This window comes from Helianthus annuus, chromosome 8 (genome assembly GCF_002127325.2).
Source record: "Helianthus annuus cultivar XRQ/B chromosome 8, HanXRQr2.0-SUNRISE, whole genome shotgun sequence".
NCBI classification, from domain to species: domain Eukaryota; kingdom Viridiplantae; phylum Streptophyta; class Magnoliopsida; order Asterales; family Asteraceae; genus Helianthus; species Helianthus annuus.
In genome coordinates this window covers 163186326-163196924 of record NC_035440.2, presented here as the reverse complement: position 1 = coordinate 163196924, position 10599 = coordinate 163186326, and the positions used below count along the sequence as shown (strand labels likewise).

At 36.7% G+C, this 10599-nt stretch overlaps 2 protein-coding genes across 2 annotated transcripts; one reads left to right on the top strand and one right to left on the bottom strand.

The window, feature by feature from the left end:
• The first annotated feature begins 245 nt into the window (after nucleotides 1–245).
• Nucleotides 246–700, top strand: LOC110873695 (histone H4). Its single transcript, XM_022122694.1, has one exon. It carries the CDS (start codon nucleotides 276–278, stop codon nucleotides 585–587), a length of 312 nt encoding a protein of 103 aa, XP_021978386.1. The 5' UTR covers nucleotides 246–275; the 3' UTR covers nucleotides 588–700.
• A 1762-nt stretch (nucleotides 701–2462) lies between these two features.
• LOC110873694 (probable protein phosphatase 2C 23) lies at nucleotides 2463–6135 on the bottom strand. The gene is made up of 4 exons (XM_022122693.2): nucleotides 4278–6135; nucleotides 4072–4185; nucleotides 3541–3805; nucleotides 2463–2848 (listed from the first exon to the last, which is right to left on the bottom strand). Exons 1-4 carry the CDS (start codon nucleotides 5880–5882, stop codon nucleotides 2733–2735), a joined length of 2100 nt encoding a protein of 699 aa, XP_021978385.1. The 5' UTR covers nucleotides 5883–6135; the 3' UTR covers nucleotides 2463–2732.
• Between the last annotated feature and the right edge of the window lie 4464 nt (nucleotides 6136–10599).

The window sequence follows — 10599 nt, the reverse complement described above, 5'->3', positions numbered from 1 at the left end:
ATGTTATTGCTAATTAAGGTTCATTTCATTAGAAAAACCATAGTTCATTTCAATATTTTATTCACCACATGCCTTAATACCATAAGATCCACCTCTTCATTTACTAACCAATCAAAACCATTTATCATCACCACACAGATCACAATCCTACGGCCATACACCCACCACATCCCCTCAATCCAACGGCCAATCACCCCTCACACACCCCCACAAACTCCACTACATATACCACACCACTCACCCTACCCTCTTCTCAAACACACACAAAAAACAAAATGTCAGGAAGAGGAAAAGGTGGCAAGGGGCTAGGCAAAGGCGGTGCAAAACGACACCGTAAAGTTCTCCGTGACAACATTCAGGGTATAACCAAACCGGCGATCCGTCGTCTAGCGAGACGTGGTGGCGTGAAGCGTATCAGTGGGTTGATATACGAGGAGACACGTGGCGTGTTGAAGATATTCTTGGAGAATGTGATAAGAGATGCGGTTACGTACACGGAACATGCGAGGAGGAAGACGGTTACTGCCATGGATGTTGTGTACGCGTTGAAGAGGCAGGGCCGTACGCTTTATGGATTTGGTGGTTAATGGGTTTATTATTGTTGTTAGGTTTCTGTTGTTATTGTGTAGTATCTTTGATGTGTTAGTGGAATTCAAGCTTGATTGATGATTAAGTTGAAATATATTATGTTTCTGTGTTATATTTTGGGTTAAATTGAATTTGTGATCCATTCTGATATTAATGTTTGATAGTTTCCAAAAGAAAAAACCCGACCTGAGAACCGATCAAACATAAAATATAGAACCGATTCACTATCTTAAATATAGGGTTAGTTTAGGTCTATAGGTCAAAGTCAGGTTTTACCATGAAAAGAACCGAGAACCGACCCGACTCTAATGAAGTGAAAGTTTATCGTTGAGGCAATCGGGATAATCGGATTGGGCTTTTTATATGTACATCTTATCTTAGTTATTCCATATATATATACACATATATTTTTATAGGATTAGGTTTAAGAGCGAGAACATTAGTGTATTTACGAACTTAGTGGTACCGAAAGAGCTTGCTTCCTGTATTTTTATGAGCGAGAGACCAGCATTTAGGCCGTCTAGGCTCCTTGCTATCTCTGGTGTCAGTGTTTTAGGAACAATAGCTTGAACTCGCTCCGCCATTTCCTGGTTTTATTGTTTCGGTGGTTAGCAGGTTTGGTGTTTAGGTTTCCGATTATGTGTTAGTGTAATTGAAGCTTAAGTTGAATTATAATCGGTTTCAGTGTTATATAAGTTTTAACTGAATTTTTTGAGGTTCTGCATTGAACTTTAGTGAATTTAAGACCATGTGAAATGGGACATTATGACAATGCCTCTCCTAAGGGGTTATGTGGCATCAAGGCACTTCCTTCAAGATCAGGCCCTTCAATTTTCTTCCACAATCACGCCAACACCAATTTTCTGAAGATCACGCCTAGGGGGCGGTGTACGGGGCATTATGGGGCGTGATTTTTGTGGCGGTATCTGAGCCGTAAGGGTGACCTTTTTGGCGTGCGTTTTGCAGTTGGTGAAGGGTAAATTTTTTTTTTGGGAGGGGGGGGGGGTTACTTTAAGTGTGCAGCTGGTTCGAAGTTTCCAGATTTGAGTTCTGTAACAGGGTAGGTGTTCCATAATGTGTGTCTTGGTGAGTTTTGGAGGCATTGTGGGTTGCGGGGTGGCACGTTGATTTCATGTTTTGTTTCGGGTGGTGTGCGTTTTGGGCGCACAACTAAGGGCAGTGGGGGTCGTAGCGTTATAGTCCGTGATAAAACTTTTACCACGCGTGGAGAATTTTGAAGACCACCGCCACCATAGAAGTTTAACGCGTGATGAATTTTATGTTGTGAGGGTAATTGTTGGTTGGGGGGAAATTGTTGGGTGTGGTGGTGAGTGATGACCATTGTCACTAAAAAATGTCGTGAGTGATGGAAAAATGGTTGATGACATGGCGAAACTTGATTGGGTGCTTGTGAGTGATGAAATTCTATCACTAGTGACCACCCCCACTCCCCTAATTGAGCACGAGGTCATTGGCAGAGTGGACTTAAGGATAGAATGGTCAGTGAGCTAAAGATAATCTAAGGCCGAGACATGAAGATGAGGCGCGCAATCTAATCGAATGAGGGTTGCTTAATTTCGTTTTCAATCACTCACTCACTACGCTCGCTCGCTTTCAATCTAATAGATGCCCAACGCTGGTGTGTTTCTGTTTCAGTCATATTTGTTCAACTGTGTATTGTTTAATAATGTTTGTTTTATGCTGGTCAAAATAATGATAATAATAACATGTGTTTATCCTTTTAAGACATGTTTGCTTTCAGAAAAATCTTTGTACTTAAATGTAGTATTCACTCTAAAGCAAGTAACCCAATCTAAAGTTGGATTTTATGTCTTAATGAAAAACATTTACTCACCTAAAACTTATACATAAAATAAAACTAAATGACCTCATTTATTAGAATATTCATGACAAAATTATATTTCATAAACATTGAGTAAAGTTTTCACACCTTTACATTTCCTAACCACCCAACTTACATTTCACAACCAAGTCTCTTTTTAAGTTCTTGAGCTTCATTGCCATGTTACATAAGGTGACCAAGATTTTTTTTTACAGAAAACGAAAAAAAGATAATCAAAAAATGGATTTTCATTTACCCGCTCGGATTTTCTAGTGACATATCGTCGGGTTTTGTTTCTCGCTCACACACATGATCTCCATATCCTTCCTTCAAGTGAAATGACGATTATTGAAACATCATCATGGTATCGCCTTCTGTCCCCTTGCGGTATTTCTAACAACTCATGAAAATCCATCCCTATAAAACCAAACAAATTCCATATCATAACCTTGTTGTAAAAACTTTTGTATCAACCTTTTTTTTTATTTGGGAAATTGCCTTGTAATAATCCCACCTAGATTTTATTGGCCATTAATAATCCCACCTCAGAATATTTCCCCCACCAGTCCCATCTTTCACCTATTTTTCCTACAATGGTCCCCCGTTAAAAAAACTTAACGGAGTTAATCTTTTTTTTCCAAATTACAAACAATTTTTTAGGGCTTTTGATTAGAACGACGATACGAGTCCATTGATGTAAAACTTGCCTCAAACGGTGCTCCAAACGATGAAAACGGCGCTTCAATTCGGGTGTTTAAATTTCCAATTAACCAAAATCAAGTCACTTGGAGCATCATTTCGAAGTAAGTTTTACATCAATGGACTTGTATCATCGTTCTGATCAAAAACCCTAAAAAATCTGTTTGTAATTTGGAAAAAAAACTTAATCCCGTTAAGTTTTTTTAACGGGGGACCATTGTAGGAAAAATAGGTGAAAGGTGAGACTGGTGGGAGGAATATTCTGAGGTGGAGTTATTAATGGCCAATAAGGTCTAGGTGAGATTATTACAGGCCAATTCCACTTTTTATTTTACGGATATGAACTATTCGAAATAAAATATAACGCGAACAAACACAAAAAAGTTAAAGTGATTCGGATGAACTGTTACCGGCTTTCTTGGCTGCACGAAACAGAACTTCTTCGATTAAATGCTGAGCTGGATCGCCTTCTGGCGACCACTGAATAAAGAGCTCGACTTCAGAAACGGCCTCCTCGTTAGTGAAATACTGATAAAGCCCGTCTGACGATAATATCAAGAATCTATCTCTCGGGCCTAGTTTGTGATGGTAAAGGCTCGGGATACAGTTTATGTACGGAGATTTTCCAACGTAATCGATCCTAAACGCCTCCAGAAGTGCATCATTCCATTTAGGCTGCAACAAATCAAGAAACAAATGAATATAAATTTTTTTGAATGATACTTTTAAAAGTCAATGTGATATTGACTACTGATACTTTTAAAAGGGTCAATGTTGATGGATATACCAATTTGGTTTCTTAATCCAAAAGGATTTTTACCACTATTTATGAGAATATAACTTTTTAAAGCACCCATAAGGAATTGAATCCACATTGCTTTTATAGAAAAGATTTATCAAGTTGAACATTATTTATTGACAATTGGTGAATAGTCAAATACCTGTTTGAGGAAGCCAGCACCGAAAGCACGAGTGACCTTAAGCGAGCCTTTAACGCGATCGTTCATAACCGCACAAGCATCATCAGGGTGTTCGCTCTTTATTCTTTGAATTTCCTGCAAAAATATAAAACATAAGTTTAAGAAAACAATTATTTCAACTATTAAAGTCATAATAAGTTAATTAATAACATTATAACATCTTTTACCTCTTCAATGGAGGTACTATGATCGGTTGTAAGCTGACAAGCGGTTAATGTTGGATTCGGGTTAGGAACATCGGTATCGAAAACCTCGAGATCATACAATGTTTCCTCTTTAATTCTTTCTAGATCATGTCTCCATAGATCAGGCTCGGGCTTTTGAGCTAAAACCGCTCGACTATCTCCTACACTCATCACGTAAACATCTTCTTCTTTCATCAACATAACGAGAACACACGAACCCATCAACGCCAGTTCAGGATTTTCGTCTAGCATCTGGTCTGCAACGTTAAAATAAGCCTCTTCCGTCTTCTTCAACCCTTGAGATAGCGCTTTCAAAACATCCGAATGGTTAATCGAATTCGACCCGTTTGAGTTTAACTGTTCTTTTAACCGCCGATCCAATTCTAACCGCTCGCGATCAAATTCACACTTCCATCTCCTATGATTATCTTCCCATTTCTTCGACGCCCCTCGGCTCCTACCCCTCGAACTCTTACTACTCCTCTTCTTATTCCCATTCGTTTCAAACTCCTCAACCGGATATCGTTCCTGCTGATCAACAACACACTGTTGATCGTTAACACGCGAATCTATCTCATGATTCTCACCCACCGGTTGAACATCAACCGAACACTTGTTCGAATTGGAACCATCATTCTCATCATCCCACAACAACCCCTTTAACTCTTTATGCACAGCAGGATACAAATTCGACAACAGATAATCCGGTGCATCCGGACCGTTAAACCCATCATAAATCCCCACGAAAACCCACCCGTGCTCCTCCGAAACAACAACATGTACCCGATCCTCACCCGCTTTCCCTTGAGCCCATTGAAGATTCTGACTCTGATTCTGATTATTCAAACTCTCATCATCATCAAGAAAACTACACTCACTACTCAAATTAGCACTACTTATAGTCAACTCATTATTCTTCTCCACAACCCAATCCGGAACCTTCAAAGACCCACCCAATGTTTTGCTAACCGGGGCAACAACCGAGTTCTGCCCACGGGTCACAAAACTTCTCGAAATCGCCCGTTGGATGACCCGAACCAACGATGATCTCGACAACCCTTTTCTTGATCTATGCTTAAACTTGAACCCACCTTGGGAGTAGCTTCTTTGGAACTGATCTTGACTAATCGGGCCCGAAAAGATCGGACCCGATTGAAACCCCCGCTCAATCGGACCCGATAAGAACCCGCGTTCGATCGGGCCCGAATACGGGACCGTACCAATCGGTAACGGTCCCGAATTAATAGAATTAATTGAATTTCTGGGTAAAGGCTGAAGAGGAATCGATGCGAACGATGTAGAGCTTTCGAAAGCGGAAGCTTTATCGAAGAAATTGTATGAATAATCGATTAGAGATGTTGATAAGGGAGTTGAGGTGTTTGCGGAAACGGATGCGCCGGAGATTGATCGGAACGTCGTCGTTTCTTCAGAGCAGTGGACTTTGGAGGATGTGAGACGAGATGGGTCGGGTCTAACGTAGCAAAAAGAGTGACCCAGATCGTCTAACGGGTCGTTGGATGAATCTTTAGTTGGGCGTTGAACGACGTCGTTGTTGCCGGTGAAACATTTACCTACTTTGTTTCCCATAATTGTTTGTTTGTTTGTTTGTTTTCCGATGTGATCACCACCAAATGTAAATAATATTCATTGAACAAACAACAACAAGATCAGATGATCAGCAGATGATGATCAGATGAAATTGTTTGTGGAAGTCAAAAGAGGAGAGAGAGAGAGAGAATATTGTTTTGAAGAAATGGAGAGAGAGAGTTAGGAGGGGAGTTGAAGATGGTGGTGGATGATAGAGAAAGCGTTGACTTTAGGTGGAAGATTTTGAAATCATAAAAACAAAATTAAAGTCTGTCTGCTCAACTTTCAATATTATCATTCATTCACTACTACTGTGGGTGTGTGTACAAGAGATCGTTGACTAATGGATGGGTGACTTTGTTTGGGGTTTAGGTGAAGTTAGAGTACGTCAAGTTTTGAACTCTACTTTCCAACCCCACTCACAATCATGGCGCGTGACCTTTACTTTTATACCTTAGCTTTCTAGAAAGTTCAACGATTAGTACTTTGTTTGTTTGTTTACCTCTTAATGGGACTCTTAATAGTTCAGATCTCTTACTGGTTTAGCACTCAATGATTCAGACTGTTTGTATCACGAGCAGATGTTTGAATGGTTCAGACACTTGCCTCTGAATGATTAGACCTCTAATTTGAATTGGTCAGAAGCTTTATACTAGCTCTTAATGGTTCAGATCACTTACTGGTTCAACACTTAATGATTTTTACCACTTACTGGTTTAACACTTAATCATTCAGATGTCGTCAAACAGCCCTCTAGACATTCACTTATACCTTAATGACCTCTTGATCTAGTGGTACTAGGTGTTTGTTTTCATTAAAGTGGTATGGTTTCAAGTTGTACAATGTGTACAATAAGTGGATAATTAGGGTGTGCAGAAAAATGAATTGACCGACCCATAACTAAATTAATCGCTAAAATGGAAATGAAAATATTGAACCGAATTTAAAACTAGTGGGTCGGTTATTTGTTTTTTTGAAAACCAAAAGTAGTAGGAGGGTTATGGTTATTAATGTTTGCAAACCCACCCTAACCGAACCAGGCTGGACCAACATGTAGTAATATCTTTGTTTGATTTTGGACTTTTCACCATTTTTCAATATTTGATATTTTTGGTTGAACATATGTTTGAATTTACTGGGTTTACCATATCATTTTGGTTGAATGTTAGTTTGAAATTATGGATTATATCATATCGTTTTGTATACATATTCATAAATAATCACGTTAATATTATAGGTTATAGTGTAGAGTTCAAATGAGAAGAAATTTTTTGTAAGAAGAAAAAAGAAGAAATTTCAACCAATAAGAATGCTTTATTTTTACTTCATTTAATATAAGTATTAATGTTACTATAAGGGTACATTGGTAAATCTACATAGGTCATTAATTTGTAGTCTTCCTCTTTAATAGCTAACTACATTAAATAATTTGTAAGTTATCCTCAAAATATATATTTAAAAAAAAAAAAAATTTAAAATGTAGGATAAATTACGAGTTGTGTAGGATAAATTTCAACGTGTATGATGAATTTCGAAATATGTAGGATAACTTTTGATGTGTGTAGGCAAAAAAAGTTAGTGTGGAGGATAATAGTCTTTATGACTAATTAATTAGTTAAAAATGATAATAAATGAGATAAGTGAAAAACTATTTAATGTTCTTTTACTTCTCAATAAAATTTTCTTCTCAAATGAACCTTCCCCTATATGTATATTTTTAATGCTATGTAATATACTTTTTTTGGACGGCAAACAGCTCACCTGGCTATGACCGCGGCGAGCGACCTAGCCCACCCGAGTTCGAATCCACGCGCATGCGGGCTGTTTCGACCCTTCGCCCGGAGGCTTTGCATAAATTTGCATACCCCGTGATTCGAACCGGCATCACCCGGACATGAACCCCGAAGGGAAAACCTTCCCACCTCTCCACAAACCAATTGGTCTGTGGGTCATTAGCGCTATGTAATATACTAATATATAGAAATGTGTAATAACAGTTTATTCTATCGTAAAAAATTTCAAGTCCAAACTTCAATCCCAGATAACACATAATTATATTGTTTTGCACTATTTTTAGCTATGGGCAAATTCACGGTTAACCGACCTGCTATAACCTTCACAAATTTGATGTACATGTTTCTGGCTCCTTGCTGGAAGCTATTTAAATTTTAGTACATAATATATTTATGTGGTAAAAAAGATATACATTTAGATGTATGTTTTTCAAAGATTATAAATGATGAATTACGATGCTATGAACTATTGACTAGAGATTCAAACCAAACGAACAAATTCAACATTTGAGACAATTTCAAAACCATGATTGTGATGTAAAACAAACAATGGTACATCTAAAACTATGCACATTTTCAATCTTGTTGAACGAAAAATGTGCCTTAAAGTCGTATTTTGATAGTGATGTGGAATGTTAATTCATTTTGTAAACGTTAAGTGAATTCATAGGTTTTGTTAGCATATTCTTATATTCATCTTTTTACGTTATTCTTCGTTAGCATAGGACCATAAATAAAAGTCAAGTCATAATCTCATGCTTTTCGGGTGAATTCACGTTCACTTGATGTTGGATATTTAGTGTACAAGTTGGATTTCTTGATTGAATAATCACAAACTTTTTGAACGTTCAATAAAGCCCGATCACTCAGGTATACTCATTAGCAAAATGCCATACACGTCAGTGATTACAGACAACGCAGGTGACTCGACCAGTCACTAATTCCAAAAAAACCCACCGCTCAAAAGTCCACTGTGTTAAAACCCCTTACTCGCGTATAACATTTTTATTACAAACAAGACTCCAACCAATAATCTCTCTTAGAGAAAGTTAGTGAGGTATCACTAGAGCACTTTGGTGAAAAATCACAAAGTTATCAAATATCCTAAATCATCAATAAATAAATAAATAGTACCAAAAAAGAATCAACATTTTCCTATTTTTCAAGCAAATGAAAGTGGCCAAAAACCCTAACATGACTTGGACTGAAGTTCAATTAGGCAGTTTTTCAAGGGTCTAACGGTAGTTTTCTTAAAGAAGCGCGTGAACAGATGAATGAATTTTGAACCAAAAAAATTGAAGACTTTCGGGTTTACTTATTAAAATGTCAAAATGCATACATTAACTTCATAATTAATTATTGATTTACTTTATTAGCGTAACTAATACGTGCCACAATAAGGTACTGATGAAATGGTTAGGGAAAAATTTGGTGTTCTTGTGACTTAGGTTTGCTCTCTTTATTATTTTCTGCGGCATTCAGGTGAATGACGAATACGGGTAGCGCTGGTTCGTCTTGGATGAGAGGCGAAGTTTTACCGATTATTCCACTGTCGTGTCTTCGGGCGGGTGGAGATCGGGTTTCCGTGCAACTGGGAGAGGGGAAAATTTTAAATAAATCATCATCATCACCATAATCCCTTCTTACTAACTATAGAATTAATTTACTAATAAGATGGTGGTCCATTGGGAAAGACAAAACCTTTAAACATCTTGGGAGGAAAATTTTGGGTTCAAGTCACAAAAACAACAGAGAATAAAAAGAAATTTGCTGTTAAAAAAACTATAAAGGTAATTTAACTTATCCTAGACATTCACCTTCTTTTCATGTAAGACTGGTGAGTTATTTGGGTGTTTATGTCCAAAAATTGTGTTGGGCGTTTCCTCAAACACGCCTCCTCAACCTTGATTTGACCAATAAGAAATTTGCAACTCATTTATGATAATATTATTTGTTTAATTTTTCTAAAAAAATATTAATTGAGTAATCATTGTTGGAGCATTATACCACTACACCCCTTTTTATCTTCACCTCTTATAATGGACCATATACTACATTATTATAATGCACCACTATACATGCTCTAATATAATCAAATTGTAGAATGCAAGTTTTGATTTTTTTTTAGCTTGTTATGAACCATTTTTTTTTTACTTCCGGAGAGGTTTTGGCTAAAAAAAATAAAGAAGTATAATGTAATGGTTAAAAAAAATCAAAACTTTACATATTTGATATAAAAATATCTTTTCGGCTCATGGGTTGAGTTAAATACTTTGCATAGAAGTTTATATTGACATGTAAAAATATAGAGAATATTAAATTCGGCAAGGTGGGGTGGTTGCAACTTGCCAAATAATAAAAAGACTATTAAATACAGCTAGAGTGTTTTAGGCAGCTTCACCATTATATGCATGTCTTTATGTTTGACTTTTATTATTTTTCACTTTTATTTAATTACAATTTGAATTGGTGAAATATGGACTATTTCCACCACGGATTTTGTAGGACCATCTTCCTCCTCCAACATTCCTCATGCTTACCAATATTTTACATTATTTATTTCTCAACCGAAAAATTAATTCACTTTTTAATTAATATATCTTTATTTTCTACAACTTTTTTCTATATAATAATAACATACCATGCGTCAATTTTAAATTTTGGAAATTAACTATAGAAATTATTAATAATAGACCCAACCATTGGTGTTTAAACAAAGTTAATGACTTTTTATCATCGTACTAGCTAATGGGATATATCTAATGATTTTAATTTTCAACTCATCATCGCCCAATACCATGTTGACATGTGGAACTTTATAATTTTATTTTAAGAGACTTGTTAAAATTTTATTACTACTTAAAAATCATAATATATAGTAGTTTGTTAAAGTAGCATGTGATTTCTAGAACAATGTTTTGACG

Bases quoted from the DNA above. Each gene is read 5' to 3' on its own strand.
- LOC110873695 (XM_022122694.1), top strand. From the start codon at position 276: ATGTCAGGAAGAGGAAAAGGTGGCAAGGGGCTAGGCAAAGGCGGTGCA.
- LOC110873694 (XM_022122693.2), bottom strand. From the start codon at position 5,882: ATGGGAAACAAAGTAGGTAAATGTTTCACCGGCAACAACGACGTCGTT. The intron at 4,186-4,277 runs GTAAAAGATGTT...ATATTTTTGCAG, and splicing joins ATAGTACCTCCATTGAAGAG to GAAATTCAAAGAATAAAGAG. The intron at 2,849-3,540 runs GTAACAGTTCAT...TTGGTTTTATAG, and splicing joins TCGTGCAGCCAAGAAAGCCG to GGATGGATTTTCATGAGTTG.